Source organism: Salvelinus namaycush, chromosome 25, assembly GCF_016432855.1.
Source record: "Salvelinus namaycush isolate Seneca chromosome 25, SaNama_1.0, whole genome shotgun sequence".
NCBI classification, from domain to species: Eukaryota; Metazoa; Chordata; class Actinopteri; order Salmoniformes; family Salmonidae; genus Salvelinus; species Salvelinus namaycush.
Window position 1 is genome coordinate 14,228,858 of NC_052331.1, and position 26,189 is coordinate 14,255,046.

Genomic DNA, 26,189 nt, shown 5'->3' on the forward strand with positions numbered 1-26,189 from the left:
TGTGTGAAAAAAAATAACATTTTAGAGTGGCTTTATATTATCCCCAGCACAAGGTGGACCTGTGTATGTATCATGCTGTTTAATCACCTTCTTGATATGCCACACCTGTCAGGTGGATGGATTATCTTGGCAAACAAGAAATGTTCACTAACAGGGATGTAAAAAATGTGTGTACAAAATTTGAGAGAAATAAGCTTTCTGGGATATTTAATTTCAGCTCATGAAACATGGGACCAACTACATGTTGCGTTTATATTTTTGTTCAGTATAATTGAAAAGCCCAGAATGTCCTCTCAAAGGGACAACAGGACTTCATACAGCGGCTTGTATGTCCTCAGAGATAAAGACCAATAACTAATGTCCACTAGAGAGGACAACAATGTATTGCCCCTGGGTCTCAGGGGGATATGTATTAGATGTTTTACCCTGGTTCAAAGTTTTCCCTTGAGGCAATCATTAGGCTGTTTCTGTGGCAGCGCAAAACACACGCCTGTCTGCCTACGTCTGCCAACAGCACGTGACATGTGTTTACATCCTCTCAGCTGTGTTCTTTCGGAGTGAAGAACCGACTGGCAGGCTAGTCACCACTTCACAAACTACAGCTCGTTAAACTAGCTGACCTTGGTTTTTTCCTTTGAAGTGCATCCACCCCTGGGACTGAATTGATTCATTTGACTCGGCGCTGTGAGTATTTTCCAAACTAAAGTGCAATGTCGACATTTTGTATGTTGTTAGAAAGTGGTTACTCGCTAATGGTAGCTGACCAGCTATCGCTCGTTAGCTACCATTGCTTTGTCTGAGTTGGTGACGCACAGACTTTGTTTGGGCCCGCATAATTAGCAATGTGCTAAACCTAATTTCAAGAGACTGTTGACATCTTTTTACAACAATGCCTAGCTGTCAACTCGACTTAACCAACCCTTTCACCATGAATCGCAATGTAATTTTTGCCTATTATTTCGTCAATACTTAGCTAGCTATTTTAGTTAACTAAGTTAGTTGATCATGGCCATCATTCGACTGAAAAGCAGCCATCGAGCAAGCTAGCTAGCTACAGTTGGCAACGTTCAAGATGTGACATGCTATTTGGTCCACATTATTTAACGTTAACCTGCAATGCTGGTAGATATTAGCTATGGCCCTAACGTTGTGTGAAATGTGTTTTGTCACGCTTTGCTTACATAACAACACTAGCTAGTAGTACTAACCTGAAATGTTAGTTAGGGTAACTAAAATGTGTTGTGTCTTTAATGCATGATTAAAATAACGCATCACAACAACACGTACAGTAGGTTTTAACCTAACGTTGGGTAACGCGTCGTTAGCAGATGCAATTTAGGTAATCAGCGGGCTACATTATGAAGCTAATTTCAGTGTTATCAATTTGATAGTTATTAACCATAAAAAATTATATCCTGCCCATTTCCTGTTATTGTTTTTTTCCCATCACACACAGTGCAGATATAGCTAACATGGTACACTCGTAAGATGATTGGCTAGAAAACGTACACCCTGTGTCTGTACTAGAAAGCGGCTGATTGGTTTCAAATAGTTATGTCAGTCGTGGATGAGAACTAGCCAATTAATACATTGTATCATCAGACTACATTAGCTGCCTACAGAGGCTAAATTGTAATGTATCTGACAACAACTCGTTGAGTTTTTCCCCCCCTCTAGATGTAGCTAGGCATATTCGTTTTAGCAAAATCCATAGCTAGTTTGGAGAGCTAAGTGAACAAACTAACATTAGGCTAGTGGACAGCCTACTATCAAGTGTTCATTAACAAATCACTCTGTAGTACCAGGGGAAATAAAAGTAGATTTAAATTTCTACTGTCCCTGAATGACCCCAGAATTAACTGTGAATCATAATTTATTTACCCCCATCCGCACTTTAAGTAACACTGTACAACCTAGCGGCCTAGCCTACATCTTGGCCCCATCCAGATAGAGCATGGCATTGTGTATAGATAGTTTCACTGAGCATGTTATTGGGTTGTCCCAGGATCGGTTACATGTTTCATCACCCTGCCCAGCCGGTTGTCCTTGTCTTGTTCTTAGAAAGGCGCATGACATGTCACTGCATGCTCTCTCCAGGGGTGGTTCTAGGATTTGAAGACATTTTGGGCTTAGCCCAAAGTCAGTAGGGGGGTCTGGGGGCATTCTCCCCCAGCAAAAAAATTAATTTCAACAGCTAAATGCATGAATTTAGGGCACTTGGAGATGAACATTGAGAGATTAGATCTTCCCTCCTCCCAAAGCAGACACTGCCAATACTCAATTACAGTAGCAACTGTGAGATTCTGGAACACTCTACTTTGGAACACATACAGTGCATTCGGAAAGTATTCAGACCCCTTGACTTTTTACACATTTTGTTACGTTACAGCCTTATTCTAAAATTGATTATTTTTTAAATGTTTTATCTCTCATTAACTTCTTCTGGCTGCAAGCCCGAGGCCGGCCACAATATGACAACAGCCACTTCAAGTGCAGGGCGCGAAATTCAAAATATATTTTTTAGAAATATTTAACTTTCACACATTAACAAGTGCAATACAGCATATGAAAGATAAACATCTTGTGAATCCAGCCAACATGTCCGATTTTTAAAATGTTTTACAGCGAAAACACCACATATTTATGTTAGCTCACCACCAAATACAAAAAAGGACAGACATTTTTCACAGCACAGGTAGCATGCACAAAGCCAACCTAACTAACCAAGAACCAACCAAACTAACCAAGAAACAACTTCATCAGATGACAGTCTTATAACATGTTATTCAATAAATCTATGTTTTGTTCGAAAAATGTGCATATTTGAGCTATAAATCAGTTTTACATTGCAGCTACCATCACAGCTACCGTCAGAAATGGCACCGAAGCAGCCAGAGTAATTACAGACACCAACGTCAAATACCTAAATACTCATCATAAAACATTTCTGAAAAATACATGGTGTACAGCAAATGAAAGACAGGCATCTTGTGATTCCAGCCAATATTTCCGATTTCTTAAGTGTTTTACAGCGCAAACACAATATAGCATTATATTAGCTTACCACAATAGCCAGAAACACAAGCCATTTACCAGCAGCAAATGTTAGTGATCGTAACAAACCAGCAAAAGATATATAATTTTTGACTAACCTTGATAAGCTTCATCAGATGACAGTCCTATAACATCAGGTTATACATACACTTATGTTTTGTTCGAAAATGTGCATATTTAGAGCTGAAATCAGTGGTTATACATTGTGCTAACGTAGCATCTTTTTCCCACAACGTCCGGATATTTTTCTGACACTTTTTCTGACACACATATTCTGACCAAATAACTATTCATAAACATAACAAAAAAATACATGTTGTATAGGAAATGATAGATACACTAGTTCTTAATGCAATCGCCGTGTTAGAATTCTAAAAATAACTTCATTACGATATGCAGTTTACGTTATGGCGAGAGCGTGCCCAAAACCTGGCTGCAAACTACTAGTTCACATGTACGACAGATATATGAAATAACATCATATAATGGTTCCGACTTTTGCTGATCTTCCATCAGAATGTTGTACAAGGGGTCCTTTATCCAGAACAATCGTTGTTTGGTTTTAGAACGGCCTTTTTCCCTCTCGATTTAGCAAGCACACTTGCCAAGTGGCGCGAATCTCTCCATCGTCAACAAACTCAGAGAACGGAACACAGCAAAACTCCTGAAAAAATTTCAATAATCTGATTAAACTATATTGAAAAAACATACTTTACGATGATATTGTCACATGTATCAAATAAAATCAAAGCCGGAGATATTAGTCGTCCATAACGACAGCTTATCAGAAGGCAAATCCAGGTCCCTTCTCGCGCTCTCCAGAAAACAGGAAACTGGTGACACGTCATGCCAAGAGCTATTATGCGACCCCAGATCAAGTTACACACTCAATTTCTTCTCTCACTGCTTTTCGACATCTAGTGGAAGACGTATGAAGTGCATCTAAACTAATAAATATCAAGGACTTTAATAGGCAGGCCCTAGAACAGTGCATCGATTTCAGATTTTCCACTTCCTGTCAGGAAGTTTGCTGCAAAAGGAGTTCTGTTTTACTCACAGATATAATTCAAACGGTTTTAGAAACTAGAGTGTTTTCTATCCAATAGTAATAATAATATGCATATTGTACGAGCAAGAATTGAGTACGAGGCCGTTTGAAATGGGCACCTTTTATCCGGCTACTCAATACTGCCCCTGCAGCCCAAACAGGTTAATCTATACACAATACCCCATAATGACAAAGCGAAAATAGGTTTTTAGAACAGTGCATGTCAGAGCAAAAACCAAGACATGATGTCGAAGGATTGTCCATAGAGCTCCGAGACAGGATTGCGTTGAGGCACAGATCTAGGGAAGGGTACCAAAAAAATTCTGCAGCATTGAAGGTCCCCAAGAAGACAGTTGCCTCCATCATTCTTAAATGGAAGAAGTTTGGAACCACCAAGACTCTTCCTAGAGCTGGCCAAACTGAGCAATCTGGGTAGAAGTGCCTTGATCAGGGAGGTGACCAAGAATCCGATAACAGAGCTCCAAAGTTCCTCTGTGGAGATGGGAAAAACTTCCAGAAGGACAACCATCTTTGCAGAACACCAATCTGGCCTTTGTGGTAGCGTGGCCAGGCGGAAGCCACTCCTCAGTAAAAGGCACATGACAGCCTGCTTGAAGTTTGCCAAAAGGCACGTAAAGGACTGGGAGACTACTCAGGATCAAGGGAAAGATTAACAGAGCAAAGTGCAGAGAGATCCTTGATGAAAACCTGCTCCAGAGCGCTCAGGACCTCAGACTGGGGCGAAGGATGACCTTCCAACAGGACAACGACCTTAAGCACACAGCCAAGACAACACAAGAGTGGCTTCGTCTAAGTCTCTGAATGTCCTTGAGTGGCACAGCCAGAGCCTGGATTTGAACCCGATCGAACATCTCTGGAGAGACCTGAAAATAGCTGTGCAGCGACGCTCCCCATCCAACCTGACAGAGCTTGAGAGGATCTGCAGAGAAGAATGGTAGAAACTCCCCAAATACAGGTGTGCCAAGCTTGTAGCGTCATACCCAAGAAGACTTGAGGCTGTAATCGCTGCCAAAGGTGCTATAAATTTGCAAAAATTTCTAATCGGGTTCAAGTCATTATGGGGTGTTGTGTATAGATTTATGAGGGAAAAAAACAATTTAATACATTTTATAATAAGGCATTAACGTAACAAAATGTGGAAAAATTTCCGAATGCGCTGTACATCTACAGTGTATTGCCCAAAACCCTTCAACTTCAAACAGACTTTGACCTGTCCAATGAGTCTCTCTCTCTGTGCAGTAATTAGAATCCATAGAGCAGCTTAGGTGATACTCTCTCTTCTGACTATCTCCATCGCATTCTCTGTCTGTTGCTGTCTCTTGTCTGCCCTCCTCTGTTGCTGTCTCTTATAATGACTGTTTTTATAGTTCACTCCGTTTTCTACTTGAGTCATCTTTCGCTCGCCCTCCTGCTGCTGCATGCAGCTAACCACACCAAGCCCAGCCCCCTGTCACTCAAGGAGAGAGCAGTTGCGAGTACTTTCTTGCCTTTAACCTTGCATGGTCAGATGGATGCAACAATTTTGGTGACCTGCATTATTTCACAAGTGTTCTATACATTATTAGTTTGTGTATCTTACAGTCTGCAAATTATCTGCTAGTTTATTTTCCAAGCAACCATGCTATTTTGTTTGTTTTTTCGCATTGTTCATAACTTGTTTTGTACATAATATTTCTGCTACCGTCTCTTATGACCGAAAAGAGCTTCTGGACATCAGAACTGCGATTACTCATCTCAGGTTAGACAAAGAGTTTTTCTTCAATGAGTCGGACGGGAGAGATATACTACAGACACCCGACTGGGGCCAGATCCTCGCTGGGGAAGGAAACAGAGGTTTTGCGGAAAAAGATCAGGGTGCCTTGAGAGGATCAGGTGACGAGTGGCTAATCTGCCTTTGCCTTCCGTCCTGCTAGCTAACGTTCAATCGCTGGAAGATAAATGGGACGAACTGAAAGCACTTATATCCTCCCAACGGGACATTCAAAACTGTAATGTCTTATGTTTCACCGAGTCGTGGCTGAATGACAATATTAAGAACATACAGCTGGCGGGTTATACACTCTATCGGCAGGATAGAACAGCAGCCTCTGGTAAGACACGGGGCAGGGGCCTATGCATATATGTAAACAACAGCTGGTGCATTATATCTATAAGGAAGTCTCAAGGTTTTGCTCGCCTGAGGTAGAGTATCTCATGATAAATTGGAGACCACACTATCTACCTAGAGAGTTTATCTGTATTTTTTTGTAGCAGTCTACATACCACCTCAGACCGATGCTGAAACAAAAACCGCACTCAATGAGCGATTGCTAGCACAGACTGGAATATGATCTGGGATTCTTCCGATGGCATTGAGGAGTGCACCAAATCAGTCACTGGCTTTATCAATAAGTGCATCGAGGACGTCGTCCCCACAGTGACTGTACGTACATACCCCAACCAGAAGCCATGGATTACAGGCAACATTCGGACTGAGCTAAAGGGTAGAGCTGCCGCTTTCAAGGAGCGGGACTCTAACCCAGAAGCTTATGAGAAATCCCACTATGCCCTCCGAAGAACCATCAAACAGGCAAAGCGTCAACACAGGACTAAGATCGAATCATACTACACCGGATCCGACACTCGTCGGATGTGGCATGGCTTGCAAACTATTACTGACTAAAAAGGGAAGCACAGCCGAGAGCTGCCCAGTGACACGAGCCTACCAGACGAGCAAAATAACTTCTATGCTCGCTTCGAGGCAAGTAACATTGAAACATGCATGAGCTTATCAGCTGTTCCGGACAACTGTGTGATCACGCTCTCCGCAGCTGATGTAAGACCTTTAAAGAGGTCAACATTTACAAGGCCGCATGGCCAGACAGATTACCAGGACGTGTACTGCGAGCATGCACTGACCAACTGGCAAGTGTCTTCACTGACATTTTCAACCTGTTCCTGACTGAGTCTGTAATACCAACATGTTTCAAGTAGACCACCATAGTCCCTGTGCCCAAGAACACTAAGGTAACCTGCCTAATTGACCACCGACCCATAGCACTCACGTCTGTAGCCATGATGTGCTTTGAAAGGCTGGTCATAGCTCATATCAAAACCATTATCCTAGAAACCCTAGACCCACTCCAATTTGCATACCGCCCCAACAGATCCACAGATGATGCAATCTCTTTTGCACTCTACACTGCCCTTTCCCATCTGGACAAAAGGAACACCTATATGAGAATGCTATTCATTGACGACAGCTCAGCGTTCAACACCATAGTGCCCTCAAAGCTCATCACTAAGCTAAGAACCCTGGGACTAAACACTTCCTCTGCAACTGGATCCTAGACTTCCTGACGGACCGTCCCCAGGTGGTAAGGGGAGGTAACAACACATCTGCACGCTTATCCTCAACACAGGGGCCCCTAAGGGGTGCGTGCCTTGTCCCCTCCTGTACTCTCTGTTCACCCATGACTGCATGGCCAGGAACGACTCCAACACCATCATTAAGTTTTTCGACGACACAATAGTAGTATACCTGATCACCGACAACGATGAGACAGCCTATAGGGCCGTGTGGTGCCAGGATAACAACCTCTCCCTCAACGTGATCAAGACAAAGGAGATGATTGTGGACTACAGGAATAGGAGGACCAAGAACGCCCCCATTCTCATCGTCAGGGCTGTAGTGGAGCAAGTTAAGAACTTCAAGTTCCTTGGCGTCCACATCACCAACAAACTATCATGGTCCAAACACACCAAGACAGTCGTGAAGAGGGCACGACAAAGCCTATTCCACCTCAGGAGACGGAAAAGATTTGGCATGGGTCCTCAGATCCTCAAAGTTCTACAGCTGCACCATCAAGAGCATCCTGACTGGTTGCATCACTGCCTGGTATGGCAACTGCTCGTCCTCTGACCGCAAGGCACTACAGAGGGTAGTGCGTACAGCCCGGTACATCACTGGGGCCAAGCTTCCTGCCATCCAGGACCTCTATACCAGGCGGTATCAGAGGAAGGCCCTAAAAATTGTTAGACTCCAGCCACCCTAGTCATAGACTGTTCTCTCTGCTACCGCACGGCAAGTGGACATGGAGCGCAAAGTCTAGGTCCAAAAGGCTTCTTATCAGCCTCTACCCCCAAGCTATAAGACTCCTGAACAGCTAATCAAATGGCTACCGAGACTATTTACATTGCCCCCCCACCCCCTCTTTTACGCTGCTGCTACTCTCTGTTTGTAATCTATGCATAGTCACTTTACCTCGACCTACCTGTACATATTACCTCAACACCGGTGCCCCCGCACATTGACTTTCTACCAGTACCACCTGTATATAGCCCCGCTATTGTTATTTACTGCTGCTCTTTCATTGTTTGTTATTCTTATCTTTTTTTGTTTTGTTGGTATTTTCTTAACTGTGTTGTTGGTTAAGGGCTTGTAAGCATTTCACCTGTTTTATTTGGCGCATGTGACAATTAAAATTTGATTTAAAATAATTTGTGTTAGCTGCTAATCGCTAGTGGGCTAGCTTGCTAAATGTACTAAGAGTCAGAGCAAACGTAGCTAGCTAATTCTGCCTGGTACCAGTGCTAGTGTAGGCCTAGATACGCATGTTTGAGCAACGGTATCTTATCAGAGAGGAATAGGCGAAGTATGAACATGTTGGCTAGCTAGCTACATGAAGTAAAAAAAAAGAATTAAAAAGTAATGTAGCATCTAATTAGTGTCACCTGGAAACACTGACCAACACTTTGGTTCCTACCCTGTTAATAATTCCTCCCTGGTTTATTCCTTCGTTGTCATGTCAAAACAACAATGTATTCAAGGTGCTGCCCGCTATATTCCAACTCTAGAATTAGAATAATCATTATTTCCATGATTCCAACAGTTCACTAATTAACTAAGGCTATATTTTTTTGGGCCCGCTGCATGGCACAGTGTTACAATTTTAATAAAAGTGCATAAATTGATGAATGCAGATTTTAGTTTTTTATGTATATCTTTTTTAAATATATTTTTTGGGGGTGGGGTGGGGTTAGATTTAACAGTATAAATGGAGAAAGCCCAATTGAAATCACATATACTTTGTGTTGCTACCCTAGGGTCATGAACTACTCATAAAGCATATTTAGAACTTTTATTATCCCAAAATACAACATCAAATATCGTGATATGCGATTTTGTTCATATATCGCCCAGCCTTACTGTGTGCTCAAACTGTAAAAATGCAAGTGTCCGCATGACAGCGCAACACAACTCCAAACATGACCGACAAGAAGCTACATAGCCCCTAGGCCTCTCAAACTCAACTCTGGGCCCCAATCTAGTTCCGCTGCATATTTTCATTGTTCTCCTCTAATCAGGGACTGATTTAGAGCTCAGACACCAGGTGTGTTTAATTAATGATCAGGTAGAACAGAAAACCAGCAGGCTCTGGACCTCGTAGGGTTGAAGTTGAATACCCCTGCCCTAGTCTATTTATATTCATATAGCCATGAGCACATTTTTTACATGTAGAATAAAATAAGTTATAAGACCTCTATGATTAGCTGGTAAAACTGACTAAATGAATGTGAGATTTTTAGATTACGTAACATTTTGAGGACAGTGGCAATCAGCAGTTGAAACAATAACAAAACATACTCCCTGACCCTGTTTTGGTAAAAAGCTGAGGGATGGGGCTGGAGAAATGTTACCTCTTTCAAATTATAGACAGCTATGGATGCAAGGACTGACCAACCATAATATACAAATTTGAGTTTTAAGCATGTTTTTAAATGCTATATAGTGTTTGTTTACATTTTACTTTGTTTACAAACATTGTGGTAAAACAAGCTTATATTTTAGGTTCTGATGGGGTGCAACAGTGTTCATCTAAGCTCATGAGGAGTTCTATTCTTCAAGAATCAATGGGTACATATCATTAATTTACAAGTCCAAAAATGGACGTAGCACCTGCTGATTGCCCCTCTTAGGGACTATGCATTTTCAATGTTTTGTTCACCTACAATCTAACCACAAAGCTGGCCATCTTTCCCCCTCTCTTTCTGGCTGCCCTCCCCCTTCCCTTCTAAGTTCAAAGTGTATTTGTTATATATACATGGAGTATATAGTGCAGTGAAATGTTTACTTGCAGGTTAACCTCTCAACAATGCAAAACAATAGAACATGTAAGTAGCTAAGTGAATAAAGAGTAATAAAAATAAACACTCAAGTAGTTACATAGCCTATGTAAAAAAAAAAATATCAGACATGAGCCAAGCATGTTTACCTGTAGAATGGAATAGGTTATGATTCATTTAATTTTGTCAGTTCTACCACCTCAACATAGCTAATTTTAAACTGGGTTAAATATTGTGTGTGTGTGTGTGTGGTAAAGTTCAGCTTCAGTCCACAGGGGGGCACAGTGGCACTGTCAGAAGATACTTTTGGTCATGTAGTGCATGTGGACACATGCTCATAGAACATCTCATTCCAAAATCATGGGCATTAATATGGAGTTGGTCCCCCTTTGCTGCTATAACAGCCTGCACTCTTCTGGGAAGGCTTTCCACTAGATGTTGGAATGTTGCTTGGGGGACTTGCTTCCATTCAGCCACAAGAGCATTAGTGAGGTTGGGTGATTAGGTCTGGCTAGCCGTTTGGCGTTCCAATTTATCCCAAAGGTATTCGATGGGGTTGAGGTCAGGGCTCTGTGCAGGCCAGTCAAGTTCTTCCACACCAATCTCACCAAACCATTTCTGTATGGACCTTGCTTTGCTCACAGGGGCATTGTCATGCTGAAACAGGAAAAGGCCATCTCCAAGCTCTTGTCACAAAGTTGGAAGCATAAAATCGTCTAGAATGTAATTGTATGCTGTAGCGTTAAGATTTCCCTTCACTGGAACTAAGGGGCCTAGCCCGAACCATGAAAAACAGCCCCAGACCATTATTCCTTCTCCACCAAACTTTACAGTTGGCACTATGCAATGGGGCAGGTAGTGTTCTCCTGGCATCCGCCAAACCCAGATTCATCTGTCAGACTACCAGCAGGTGAAGAGTGATTCATCACTCTAGAGAACGCGTTTCCACTGCTCTGGAGTACAATGGCTTTACAACTCTCCAGCTGAAGCTTGGTATTGCACATGGTGATCTTACATACTGACCACACCACTTTCGTGTGTTGCATTTTTTTTTTACACATACATGTTATTAAATCATTGCACCCACACTGCTCGCACGTGTCAACAAGCGTCTGAGTAGCCAGGCGCTAAAATAGATCTTGGTTCTGCAAGGCCTGCTTCTCCCTTCTCTTCATTGGTTTTTAGGAGCATATACTCACGTGGGTGATTTGAAAGATGAACTGAGGTCCACACTCCAGTCGGTTGTGGTAATACACCTTTTAAAGTTGTTGCCAACTGCCATATAAAGTCCAAAGAAGAATAAGCCTGAAGGATGAGAGATTACTAGAAAACAAACATTTACCCTCCTATCTGTGGATTAATTGTCGGAGTAGAGAACCTTGTGCAGTTCAGGTGAAATAACAACCCAATGTTTATCTCCAGGACAAATTAGCTAGCAACAGCAAGCTAGTTAGCTAGCTAAATTGCCATAAATGTTTAATGCTTTTTGACCTGTCCCCTAAACAAGGCAGTTAACCCACTGTTCCTAGGCCGTCATTGTAAATAAGAATTTGTTCTTAACTGACTTGCCTAGTTAAATAAAATAAAAATATATGGCTGGTTCAGAGTTCGTTTTGATATTTCAACCTGCGTGTCCTGATCGCGTCTGGTGTGGGTGAACAAAGTCCACATGCTCGCCCGGTCTAGTCAGCATGTTACGCTTGTGTGCGACTGCTCGGCCATGGAAACCCATTTCATGAAGCTCCAGATTAACAGTTCTTGTGCTGATGTTGCTTCCAGAGGCAGTTTGGAACTCTGTATTGAGTGTTGGAACCGAGGACAGACGATTTTTACACGCTACGCACTTCAGCACTCGGTGGTCCGTTCTGTGTTCTAGTGTGGCCTACCACTTCGTGGCTGAGCCATTGTTGCTCCTAGATGTTTCCACTTCACAATAACAACGCTTACAGTTGACCAAGGCAGCTCTAGCATAGGGCTGGGCGGTATACCGTATTTTACTATATACCGGTATTTATGCACGGACCGGTTTTTACTTTACCTTCTATAACGGTATTTTAATGTTTGATTTGTTAAATGTTATTCGCCGTGTGTAACGTCCATTTTTATAGTTTACTCCGCTACTTGACTCATCCCTCTCCGCTCTCTCTCTCCATGCTGCTCTCCACACAGACCTAGTCCCACCCCCTGTCTCTCAAGGAGCGCATTTGTTGTTGCTTGACCACGAGACACTTCCGTTCAGTCTGCATGGTCAATGCAGCACATGCAACAATGTTGATGACAACGATGTTGTTTCCACTTTGATCTTAATATAAATCTGTTCTAGCGTTCTATAATTACAATATTAGTTTGTGTTTCTTACATCTGCAAATAGCTAGTTTGTATTTTCTTAGCAAGTTAAGCTAAATCGTGTTAGCCACTAATGCTAATCAATAGTTAGCTGGCTAGTTAATGTAGCCAAAGATTATAGGGTCCCCGAGGAAACACTGAACATCACTTTGGTTCTTACCCTGTCACAATAACTCATCATTCGTTGTTCAACACTATTCAAAGTGCCCACTAGTATTTACATTCTAAGTATAGAATCGGAATAAACATTCTATTTCCATGATTCCAAAAGTTCACCCAAGTGTTTTGATCTAAATCGCAATTGCAACATTTGGTTAAAAATAAGGCCTAGTATTTTTGCCCATATCGTGGCAGTGTGGAAATGATCTGAAATGAGTGCAGGAAATGCAGAAATTGATGGAAATGCAGGAAATTATTTTAGGTTGAATTGAACAGTATAAAACAATCAGAATGGAGAAAGACCCATTGAAATAGTTTAGAATGTATGTGTTGCCACCCTAGGGTCACGCACTACTCATAAAGCAAATTTAGAACTTTTATTAATCAAAACTTAAGACCAAATTTGAAAAATACCATGATATGATATTTTGGCCATATCGCCCAGCCCTACTCTAGCAGGGAGGAAATTTGACAAACTGACTTGTTGGAAAGGTGGCATCCTGTAACGGTCCCATGTTGAAAGCCACTGAGCTCTTCAGTAAGGCCATTCTACTGCCAATGTTTGTCTATGGAGATTTGCATGGCTGTGTGCTTTATTTTATACACCTGTCAGCAACCGGTGTGGCTGAAATAGCCAAATCCACTCATTTGAAGTGATGTCTACATACTTAGAGATATCTCTATCATATGTATGATATATCTATATATCTAAAGGTTCAAGGCTGAATTCAAAAACATTTGGGGCTGAAACCCAGTCCTAATGATGCCACTGGCTCTCTTGACTTCACTATAAGCCCAGTAGGTCAACTCAGGCACACATTCTGTTTAACCATGTCAAATTATCATGATTTGTCATTAAATCTGGGTCACGTTATGTAGGCAAATGTTAGAGTTTTGCCGATTTTAAAATGTATTTTAATAGAGCTGACTATTAACTTATTCTACCTGTTACAGTCCACAACTTTGTGCCCTGCTGAATTTTTACTTAGTGCCGCAGCCAGTCCACAAGGTGGCGTAGCGCCACTCTTACTCTTTGTGGTGCACCCTGCATGGCTATGCATTTCAGGGAGGGTTTAAAGAGCAAGGACAAAAATCTGCTTCTGTAACACCGTACGGTACTAGCACACGTTGGTGAGAATTAAGCAATTATTTATTTTGCCAGTGTGTGAACGGAGAGACAATGGAAAATTACCTCTCCACAAGGCCTAGCCTGCTAGCTGCTACTTCTACAATGTCACCTCCGAATGTAATCTTTATTAGCTGACTCGGGATATGTCAGGTGGAGATGCTGAGAAAGCAGATAGAGAATTCAAGACATGTCTTCTTCCTCTGCTGCATCTCTCAGAAATGGGCATTATATCTTCAATTATTAGTTGCTACCTGTCCTGCAGTGATTTTGATGCTTCATCATAAAATACTATACTTAAGTTTTCCGGTATTATGAATGAATATCTCATTGTGGTTAACATGCATGAACTCATGAGGAATTTGGATACATTTTGCCTCTAACGTTTAATATGCTTACGAGGTAGTTCACTAGATATCAAGGACTGAGCACCAAAGGGACGTAACTGACGATATCTGAATTGTAGTAGAGTTCGAAAAACGTATTTAAGTGTCACTCCACAATAATTGACAATACAAAATACAGTTAACACACACATTGTGGACCACTCAAAGAGTTTTGAAACACACAAAAAAATCTGTCAAACATGGTACTGTATTTCCTTTGGCATCATCTATAATACACACATCAATGCACATGTATGCATAAACAAAGTACAGTATGTATAAGCAAAGTACAGTAGATGAAAAGATATTTAGGCACTTTAAAAAGAAAGGGTATTGTTACCTGATGAAATGCTGCACTTTATTTTAATCTAGACTGTTAAAATTATTGTTTTGGCTGGACAGCTGATGAAAAATATATTCCCTAATGTCATTGTATAAGCTAGTAAAGCAAGGCATGGGCTTCTAATTCATTTTATTTATCATTTTATTTAACTAGGCAAGTCAGTTAATTCTTATTTACAATGATGGCCTATCAAAAGGCGAAAGTCCTCCTGTGGGGACGGGGGTTGGGTTAAAAATACACTTTAATAAAAATATAGGACAAAACACACATCATGACAAGAGAGACAACACTACATAAAGAGAGACCTAAGACGACAACACATGGCAGCAGCACAACATGGTAGCAGCACAAAACAGGGTACAAACATTATTGGGCACAGACAACCGCACAAGAAGGTAGTGACAACAATACATCACGTAAAGCAGCCACAACTGTCAGTAAGAGTGTTCCATGATTGAGTCTTTGAATGAAGAGATTGAGATTAAACTGTCCAGTTTGAGTGTTTTGTTGCAGCTCGTTCCAGTCGCTAGCAGCAGCAAACTGAAAAGACAAGCGACCCAGGGATGTGTGTGCTTTGGGGACCTTTAACATAATGTCACTGGCAGAACGGGTGTTGTATGTGGAGGATGAGGGCTGCAGTAGATATCTCAGATAGGGGGGAGTGAGGCCTAAGAGGGTTTTATAAATAAGCGTCAACCAGTGGGTCTTGCGACAGGTATACAGAGTTGACCAGTTTACAGAGGTGTATAGAGTGCATTGATGTGTTGTATAAGGAGCATTGGTGGCAAATCTGATGGCCGAATGGTAAAGAACATCTAGCCGCTCGAGAGCACCCTTACCTGCTGATCTATAAATTACCTCTCCGTAATCTGGCATGGGTAGGATGGTCATGTGAATCAGGGTTATTTTGGCTGCTGGGGTGAAAGAGGACCGATTACGTTAGAGGAAACCAACTCTAGATTTAACTGTAGCCTGCGGCTTTGATATGTGCTGTGAGGACAGTGTATCGTCTAGCCATACTCTCAAGTACTTGTATGAGGTGACTACCTCAAGCTCTAAACCCTCCGAGGCAGTAACGACACCCGTGGGGAGAGGGGCATTCTTCTTACCAAACCACATGACCTTTGTTTTGGAGGTGTTCAGAACAAGGTTAAGGGTAGAGAAATCTTGTTGGACACCCTAAGAAAGCTTTATTGTAGAGCGTTTAACACAAAATCCGGGGAGGGGCCAGCTGAGTATAAGACTGTATCATCTGCATATAAATGGATGAGAGAGCTTCCTACTGTCTGTGCTATGTTGTTGATGTAAATTGAGAGGAGCGTGGCGTGTACGTTCGAGCCTTGGGGTACACCCTTGGTGACAGGCAGTGGCTGAGACAGCAGATGTTCTGACTTTATACACTGCACTCTTTGAGAGAGGTAGTTAGCAAACCAGGCCAAAGACCCCTCTGACACCAATACTTCTTAGCCGGCCCACAAGAATGGAATGGTCTACCGTATCAAAAGCTTTGGCCAAGTCAATAAAAATAGCAGCACAACATTGCTTAGAATCAAGGGCAATGGTGACATCATTAAGGACCTTTTTAAGGTTGCAGTGACACATCCATAACCTGAGCGGAGACCAGATTGCATACCAGAGAGAATACTATAGACATCAAGAAAGCCAGTCAGTTGATTATTGACAAGTTTTTCCAACACTTTTGATAAAAAAGGCTAAATAGAAATAGGCCTTTTAATAGTTAGGATCAGCTTGATCTCCCCCTTTTTAAATAAAGGACGAACCGTGGCTGCCTTCCAAACAATGGGAACCTCCCCGGAGAGACAGGCTTGGCGATTATAGGGGCAGCACCTTAAAGAAGAAAGGGTCTAAACCATCTGACCTAGATGTTTTTTGGGGGTCAAGTTTAAGGAGCTCCTTTAGCGCCTCGGACTCAGTGTCTGCCTGCAGGGAGAAACTTTGTAGCGGGGCAGAGGAAAAAGAGGGAGGAGCATCGGGGCTAGTGGCATTAGAAGGGGTGGGAGATGAGGAAATGTTGGACGGGCAAGGAGGCATGGCTGAGTCAATAGGAATCCTGACTTAATGAAGTGGTGATTTAAAAATCTCAGCCATGTGCTTCTTGTCAGTAACAACCACATCAACTTTAAGGGACATGGGCAGCTGTGAGGAGGAGGGTTTTCTCCAGGTCTTTAACCATTTTCCAGAACTTCTTGGGGTTAGACCCACAGAGAGAGAACTGCTCCTTAAAGTAACTAACTTTGGCCTTCCAGATAGCCAGAGTACTTGTTTCTCATTTGACCGAACGAGAGATAATCAGCCTGAGTATGCGTGTGCCGAGCCTTTCGCCAAATGCAGTTATTGAGGTGGAGTAACTCTGCAAGATCACAGTCGAACCAGGTGCTTAACCTGCTTTTTAAAATTATCATTTTATTTATGTTGGCGTGTTTGTTAACAATATTACTGAAAATATAAAAAAAGGTCCAAGTGTCTTTGACAGAGGGGGATCAATCTGATTCTATACCAATTCAGAGGCCAGGTCATGAAGGAAGGCTTGCTCATTAAAGTTTTTTAGCAAGCGTCTATGACAAATCAGGACAGGTTGTTTCACTGAGCAGCCATTACAAACACAGGATGGAAAAAAGTGATCACTAAGATCATTACAGAAAACACCAGACTGATTCCTACCAGGATTATTTGTGAGGATAACATCGAGGAGAGTAGCCTTTTCTGGGTATTTGGAGTCATACCTTGTGGGATTGGTAATAATCTGAGAAAGATTTAGGGAGTCCCATTGCTTTAGGACTTGATCAGTTGGTTTAAGCATGTCCCAGTTTAGGTCACCTAGCAGGACAAATTCAGACTTAGTGTAAGGGGTCAGGAGAGAGCTTAGGGCAGGTAGGGTACAGGCCAGTGCTGATGGAGGACAATAACACCCAGCAACAGTCAACAAAGAGCTATTTGAAAGTTTAATTCTTAAAACCAGCAAATCAAATTGTTTGGGGACAGACTTGGTGGAGACAACCGAGCACTGAAGGTGATCCTTGGAAAAGATTGCCACTCCCCCACCTTTGGAAGATCTGTCTTGCCGAAAAAGGTTATAACCAGAAAGGTTAACATCAGTATTCAAAACACTCTTTCTTAACCATGTCTCAGTAATGACCAACTAATCTGGATTGGAGCTGTGAACCCACACGTTCAATTGATCCATTTTAGATAATAAGCTTCTCGTGTTAACGTGCAGAAAACCCAGGCTTTTACGAGAGCAGAAATCCGGGAAACCGATATCGGAGCACAAGTCAGAATTGGGGCTAGCAGCAGTAGATGGGCCAGGGTGTACATGCACATTTCCAGATATCAACAGTAATACAAGCACGGCAGAGGACAGGGAGAGCTCTGCTGTGTTGATTTATAACATTTGAATGTGCATTAGATGGCAACAAGATCATATTATTATACAGCAATTTCATCCGGTAACATGCCGGCGAGAGGTGGTTAGAATAGGATGGGAGGCCAAAAGTCAGTGTAACCAATAGAGAATCATAATCCCGAGTGTGGGAACAAACAGTCTGTCCCACGGTTGGGTAAACAAGAAAGGTCATAGTCAACAAAGCATGCAGGAGTCATGAGGCAAAATGCACAAGAAAAAATATATAACGACTTGGGGCTAGCAATTGTAAGTTCAGAGTCACTCGCCCCAACAGTGCCTGTGTGCTTGGGAGAGAGGGGGGAGTGTGGTGGGGGTACCTGTACCAGACAGGGGGAGACAAGCAGGGCAGACGGTGAACAGATCGCCAGGTGGAATCCAAGCAGCAGTGCAGCAGGCAATGGGAGTAGGTGTCACACCCACTTGGGAGAAGCTTTTATTTCAGTAGATCTCTGAACAGCAGGAGGGGGCTTCAAGGCCTCCGGATTTGGGTGGGGTAGCCTGCCATTTGTTGGGCTCAAAGGCTTCCACATTTTAAGTTGTATTTGGTCTGTCTCAGTTCCAGGTTGGATGGTGTATTAATCCTTCCAGGTAATTTTGTCCAAAATTAAGTTGTAGGTTTGACCTGGAGTGAAGGTTATGCTGTGGAGGGTAGCATCCTGTATATATCCCTGCTGAAAAATCCAAGTTTATCTAACTCCAAATCTATCTTTTTGTAAAAAACATGTTGAAAAATGTGAGAGCTCACATGCAGCTGTGTCTCTCTCTCTCTCCCTCCACTTCTAAAGTTAAAATGGATGCATTGTCACAGAAAGTACAGACACATTTATCTAGAGGAATGTTTGTGTATCGACCAGTCTCAATAGTGAAAGGGACCACTCCACATCAACATTTAGCAAAAGAGCTTTGATATTGCTTGGATAAATCTCTATGCACTTATGGTTCTGTCCCAAAATTGCATTTAAAAAGGAAGTAAGTGTGTGGATTGTTTCTTCCGGGTATTGACCAGTTGAATAGGATGCCTATGCATTTCTCTACGTAGTCTCCATCTGTAACTACATGGGTAATTCCTTCTGGGTCTATCCACAGACTGACGTCCCCTGCTATACTTCTAATCTTACATCTCTCAACATTGTCTCCCTCTCTCTCAATTCCCTAGAGTTAGCCTGTCTTGATATGACAATGGTGTGAAGTGGCCCCGAGGGAAGAAGAAGAACACAACCACTCAGTCCCTCAGGTGTCCTCTTCATCTTTCCATGCCACATTAAGACAACAACACAGCGCTCCACTTTTGGAAAGAAGAGTTTTGCACCCGCTTTTTGTTCTACTGTTTCTTTCTCGCCATGGGGGGTGCGGTGAGTGCCGGGGAGGACAACGATGATCTGATTGACAACCTGAAGGAGGCGCAGTACATCCGTACGGACCACGTGGAGCAGGCCTTCAGGGCCATCGACCGCGGGGACTACTACCTGGTTGGCTACAGGTACTACAGTACCCATAATGCTCTGCACAGCATATTCAGTTTTGTCTTGGGGGAGAATTCTAACTTGCATTGATGTACATTGAAGACTAAGTGGAAGTTACGATTTGCCCCTTAGTAAAGATGTTCCTGAAGCTAACACTTTATCAATACTGCAGGGACAATGCCTACAAGGACCTGGCTTGGAAGCATGGCAACATTCACCTGTCTGCCCCCTGTATCTACTCTGAGGTGATGGAGGCGCTGAAGCTGCAGCAGGGACTGTCCTTCCTCAACCTGGGCAGTGGGACTGGGTACCTCAGCACCATGGTGGGACTCATCATAGGTAATGATGCTGCTGTTTTTTCTTCTTCAATTTAACCTATGCTTTCAGGGAAATCTTGATTTGATTATTATATAGTGATGATATACATTGATGCTCTAGCCCTAATGAGTTAACCTATGCTTAAATAACACACATGAACAGCATATGAAGTCAAACACAGACTCGCATCTTCTTTCATAAATGATGTGTAATCACTGATAATGAAATGTAAAAAAAAAAAATTGCAGGTCCATTTGGAGTGAACCATGGAGTTGAGCTCCACAGGGATGTGGTGGATTACGCCAAGGAGAAACTGGATGACTTCATCAAGAATAGTGACAGCTTTGATAAGTGAGTTGGATGCTTAATCAAAGTGTTACAAATGTTATGTAGGGTGTAATGGTGCATGCAGTGAAACTCTAGTCAAATAACTAGCTGCAGTTCAGTTAGTATTTATGTGCCTGCCAACTCCCAGACATGGAAATTGCCGCCTTAAGATTGTGTCTTGCAAATGGAATACATTTGAATGTGTTCAAATCTGTTTGTTTATTTTTACGTTTCTTCTCAGACTGATAGAAAAACGAATTGGCTTACTTGTATTACTTTTTATTTTGTTTTTGTCAGGTTTGAGTTCTGTGAACCCATCTTCATGGTGGGCAACTGTCTGGAGATCTCGTCAGACAGCCACCAATACGACCGTATCTACTGTGGTGCGGGGGTGCAGAAGGATCATGAAAATTACATGAAACTCCTGCTCAAAGTGGGGGGTATTCTAGTGATGCCTATAGAAGATCAGGTAAGCGGTAGAGAACGCCTCTGAATATTGCAGAAAACATAAACATCATCGTTATTCACGATGATGCCGTGACCATCGGGAATCACAGAGGCTGCATCCGAAATGGCAACTTATTCACTGTAGTGTACTATTTTTGACGAGGGCCCTGTTCAAAAGAAGTGCACTATTTGGGACTAGAGTGCCATTTCGGATGCAGATGAAGTGAAATAGCCGTGGCCTGCAATGACCAATGATCTTATGATTCCCAGCCGTTGTTATTGTGCATCAGAAGCCCCTGAACGGGGACTTACACCATCAGTCTTCTCTATTTTTGTCCTCTGAGAAATTGGTAAATAGCAACAACACTTGAAAAAGAATGACATTGTGTGGCACTCAAGCAGGGAAGGGAACCCAAAACATGTTTTTAAGGGCTTGCAGAAGCCCACACAGTCCTTCATCCTGTAAAATGGAAAGTCTAGCTGCTTATGTTGTTTTTCTGAAAACGGTTGAAACTCCTACGTTGCCAGGTTGGTTTGGTGGCGCAATAAGGAGATGCAAGGTTTTGATGAGGAGAAATTGAGGCCAAAGGGCTGTGGCAGCTTAAGAAGCTTAGGTACACCACATTTCCTCTGGATCAACGCCTCTATATCACGGCCAAAACCAGCTTTTTGTCAAGTAGATATTTGATTTGAAAGCACCAATGTCCCTTTCTGGTGTGGAACTAAAAATGCATATAATACACGTGATGTTGTCGCTCTGTTGTCATGGTTATTGACTGTGTTGTTATCATGGCTGGTATAAATTCTCCATTAGCTAGTGGAATGGTGGTGGTGTTGTGGTTGGTATGTGTCTAGTGGATTTGGTGGTGTTAACATGGTTGGTATATGTTCTCCGTTGTCTCAATGGCCTGATGCTGTTGTTATCGTGGTCGCTATACAGTAACTGTCACTCTTTTGTCTCTTGTTGCAGCTGACCCAGATCACCAGGACTGGTCAGTGTTCCTGGGAGAGTAAGAATATCCTGGCTGTGTCGTTCGCTCCTCTGGTCCAACAGAACAGAGCTGAGGGAAGCAAGCCTGATACAGTAGAACTGCGTGAGTCCTCTCTATCCCCCGTTCTCTACTCGATCCCCCCGTTTTCTATTCTATCCCCTGGGTCTTATTCACTAGGCATCAAAAGGAAGAGAACTGAAACAGGGACAGAGTACCTGTTATTCGTCCCCTGAAAAATACTTGTTTTCATTTTCCCTTTGCCGCATTTTGCTACGGTGTGCATTAGTGAATATGAACCTGTTATTTTCTGTTCTGTTCTCTGTAAAAAGCCACATTAGCACAATTCCCCCTTTTGTTTAGTTTTTCTATCTTTTGAAGTGTAAAGTAAGCCACACTTTTTAAGTCAAAGGATTTATTTAAAGTTAAAAGATGGACGTTTCAATAAATAAATAAATATTAATAATAACTTTGCTTTGACTGTAGAGGCCTTGCTGCCCTGCAGGGTGGATACATAATACAAAATATTTCAAGCACTAATGGATTTTTCCTTTACTTATTTTTCTATAAATGAAGATGAAGTTTGTATATTGATGTGTATTATTGATGTTTATATTCGTTTTTTTGCATTTATTGTTGTGAATGCAAGGCTCTTGAGAACGAGACTTTGGTCTCACCATGATTCCCTGTCGAAATAAAGGTTAAATAAGTATTGTCCCCAAATGACCGGACAATATTTGGAGCTCTTGTGTGCTGAATCTTAATAGAGAATGTTATTTGGCTAATGTGATTTGACCTTCCATCTTTGTCTCTCTCCTCCTCAGCCCCGGTGTCTGTCAGGAGCCTTCAGGACCTGTCTCGCATCTACATCCGCCGCACACTCCGAGATCTGACCAACGAGGAGAGCCCTGACAACGGCCTGGTGCAGAGGGCGCCCCAGAAACGCAAGCGCAGGCGTTGCCGGCGGCGACGTATTAACACTTACGTCTTTGTGGGCAACCAGCTGATCCCCCAAGCCGTGGAGAGCGAGGAGGACGAACGGATCGAGGAGGAGCAGCACAAGGAGGAGCAGGAGGCGCAGGAGAAGGAGGAGGAGAGAGACATTGGCAGCATTGAGATACTGAAGGCAGTAAATCTACTGCGAGATAAAATCATGACTTTACCTCTGCCTGAATCGCTGAAGGCCTATCTGTTACACTACCGAGAAAAATGACTGATGGCTCAACCTGCTGGCATCCGTTCTAATGGATGCAATGCCTGCTGAGATGCTTTTCCTCACTTTCCTGTCTTCTTTTTTCAGTGCAGAAAGATGTAGCATTATTTTTAATTTCTCTTAAAGGTGAACCTGGAATGGAGACTGAGAGACTTCCTGGTTGTCTTGGATACTATGATCTGTTTTTTTTAAATGTTGTCTATTGTTTTGGATTTGTATATCAAAGCCTACTGAATGGAAAATCATTTTCAAAGATATTTTGAGGATGTAGATGTTAATATTCCAGCAAATTGTCACTAAATGAAATTGTATAAAATAAAAAATGCTAACTATATTTGTTAAGAATATGATAATGAAAAGATCCATAATTTTACTGCAACTTTTTCTAGAAGCTTTAAAGAACTTATTACGGAATAAAGATGTACAATTGCTGAATGGAAGAACCAGAGACAAATGCATGTACACCTCATATTATTTGAATCAAAGACTATTATGGAACATTTTATGAAACATTTTTCTCATGAATCTTTGAAGGGGCAGTTCTTTCATTGTTCTTTCCTCACACTGTTATGTTTGAGTAGAGTGATTTATAATGCTGCGTGACGATGAGAGATCAGTGGGACTCGGACTAGATTGCTTTGTAATTTCAGCTAGAGGGAGTTCGTAAATCTATCAGGAGTGTTATCAGAATGGTTATATCCTCATATTTTATCTCACTTTGCTCTTAAGTAACATACATTAAGCTTTTATATGAATAGGCATTTTAATTTGGTGATACATTTTTATGGCCTTGAGTGATTTGTCTAGCAGACTTCTTTTCCCATCTTTTTTGCTGACTTGCAGAAGGGTTTATAATCATCATGCCAGTGGTTAGGCTACTGGGGAATCTAATTAATGAACATTTTTCTAATGGTGAATGAAAATGGCCTTCTCATAAATGTCTTGATCCGAGAATCTATTTTTCCCCCGGCACAGCATCTCTAGTTCTTTATCATGAGGACCTTAACACTTACAGTACTTCAGAACAAACAAGAAAACCCGCTATGGACTCAGGGGAATTTGAGTCATATAATAATAATATTGTGTAGTGATAAGTGGTATGGATTCTCTTAAAGGTCATGTTTGTCATCTTTGGCCCACAAGACATCCACTCATGATCATTTGGAGGTGATGTCCTACATGATCAAAGATATACTATTACTTTGTATATGAAAAGAGGTGGTGTGTTTTTAAACCACAAAGAATGACCCGAGGCGGGTCATGGCACAAAAACTCACAATACGTTGTTTTGTACTGTATTTTCTATTTGCAGCAGCGCAAAATCACAATGATGGGAGATTTTTGGAATCCTTTCTCTGTACTGTTGGTGTATTCAACATAGCAAGCACCTTATTCTGTTGTCCTAAATCATGAAAAGAGAGTTGTCATCCTTGGGTTGATGTATGTGTTTTTACTGTGGACGGGAGCAAATGACAAGACGCATGGTATTTGAGTCAGGTAGCTGTACGTGTATCAATTATCATTTTATTGTGAGACTCCCAGTTTAAGAGATGGCTTTTAAAATGCCATCACATCCGCTCCTTCTCAAGTGATTCTTGTTTTATGGCAAAGTGAAAGGGGACATTCTGACCACAGTGAAGTCTAAGAATGATGGGGTGCTTCTACAGTACATTCCAGAAATGCTTGAAAAAGAATAGCATGCTCAATACCCATTGGTAGATGTCACGTTTGTGTTCATATTTGACAGTTGCGTCACATACTTGGAAATTCCTGATTGATCTTGCTTTGAAATAATTTTTATATTTCAATAGCTGAAATGATAGTTGTTGATATATTATTGAGGTTACATTTTGTATGAACATGACAACAGTACAGTAGCTGGTTATGATACGTTTGGTTATAAAATCATTTGGATTAGGTTTGATTTGTTGTTGTAGCGCCCTCTTGCTGTCACAAGGCACTGCGAAGTCTTCTTGTATGTAGATCCAAACTCCACTTGTGTTAGTTCTATGGCTAAACAGGCATGTGCTCAAAGCCTTCCTTCTTGTTCTGGTGTAGTGTATACTATTTGGTTTAACATGGGGTTAGTTGATTTCTATATATTGGTTATTGTATATTGTGAAGATCCTGTAGACCTTTTTCCATCATGACCTGAGCAGTGTTCGCATTGCCAGGAAAACGTTTGAATTGTAAGCAATAATACATAAATTACTTTAACTACAAAAAAGAAGCAGCAGAACCGTATGGCTCTGATTGGCAAAAACAACACATTTTTACAGTCATCATTTTGAATAATCAAATCTCTGAAAAATGCAGAGATGCTAAATTATGTACACATGAAACTGTTGAAATCATTATTTACAATTGGTAAAACGGCAAAGTTATGGTGGACATAATTCAGGAGTCATATTACCCCATGTACCAGAGGTGATGCGTTATCATATGTACAGTAATACTTGATAGGATTGTTTGGTTCCCCAAATGGTCCCCACAGTAAAGACCCAATTCCAAGCCTATGTTATGGTCTTGCCTTCAATTAATTTGTAGAAAGGCAGAACTATTGTTCTGTTTTTTTTCTTATCAGGCTCTTGTTGATATCTCAGTGTGATGGCAGTTCATTGTTGAAATGGTGTCAGTTGTTCCCTCTGTACATACACAAAATAAAGGTCACAGACTTCATATTTTGCCTCTGTTTAAAACATTAATGCCTTCCCACTGTCATAGAGTCCCACAGCTACTTATTGTAGCGCCATGCTTTTCTCACCCAAGTATTTCAGTTTCAATTCTTCCTCTTTGCCAAGGACTCAGTGAGTCGTGGTTTAATCTTCTGTCTACAGAAGTAGCATAGCAACAGCCTTAACCCAGCAATGGCCCAGCACTGACTGTAACCCAAAAAATAGTACATTGTGGTCATAAAATAAATTATTCACAAGTATGTGGCTTTACATCTTTGGCTTTACTGTCAAACAATGTGTCTATTAGCTCAAGTTAGGATCAAAATGTTATTCACAAGTCGGCCACATGTTATAAAATGTTTTATTTATAAAAAATAAAATAAATAGCCACCCCTTCAATCTCGTTTTGAAGTGTTCCAAGCCAAAGGGTATGTGAAAGAGATAAGTTACGACGTCGAACTGCAGTCTGGTCAAGACCCTGGTGAAGACGACGAGCACGCAGATGAGCTTCCCTGAGACGGTTTGTGACAGTTTGTGCAGAAATACTTTGGTTGTGCAAACCCACAGTTTCATCAACTATCTGGGTGGCTGGTCTCAGACGATCCCGCAGGTAAAGAAGCCGGGTGTGGAGGTCCTGGGTGGGCGTGGTTACACGTGGTCTGCGGTTGTGAGGCCGGTTGGACGTACTGCCAAATTCTATAAAACAACGTTGGAGGCAGCTTATGGTAGAGAAATTAACAGATTT

General features: G+C 41.8%; 1 protein-coding gene across 1 annotated transcript; it reads left to right on the top strand.

Moving 5' to 3' along the window:
• Positions 1-545: 545 nt before the first annotated feature.
• Positions 546-25,448, top strand: LOC120020280 (protein-L-isoaspartate O-methyltransferase domain-containing protein 1-like). The gene is made up of 7 exons (XM_038963832.1): positions 546-684; positions 19,169-19,492; positions 19,648-19,814; positions 20,042-20,144; positions 20,418-20,589; positions 21,538-21,661; positions 22,381-25,448. The coding sequence occupies exons 2-7, from the start codon at positions 19,353-19,355 to the stop codon at positions 22,767-22,769; spliced, it is 1,095 nt and encodes a 364-aa protein (XP_038819760.1). The 5' UTR covers positions 546-684; positions 19,169-19,352; the 3' UTR covers positions 22,770-25,448.
• The last annotated feature ends 741 nt before the right edge of the window (positions 25,449-26,189 follow it).

Bases quoted from the DNA above. Each gene is read 5' to 3' on its own strand.
- LOC120020280 (XM_038963832.1), top strand. From the start codon at position 19,353: ATGGGGGGTGCGGTGAGTGCCGGGGAGGACAACGATGATCTGATTGAC. The intron at 19,815-20,041 runs GTAATGATGCTG...AAAAAATTGCAG, and splicing joins CATGGTGGGACTCATCATAG to GTCCATTTGGAGTGAACCAT. The intron at 20,145-20,417 runs GTGAGTTGGATG...TGTTTTTGTCAG, and splicing joins AATAGTGACAGCTTTGATAA to GTTTGAGTTCTGTGAACCCA.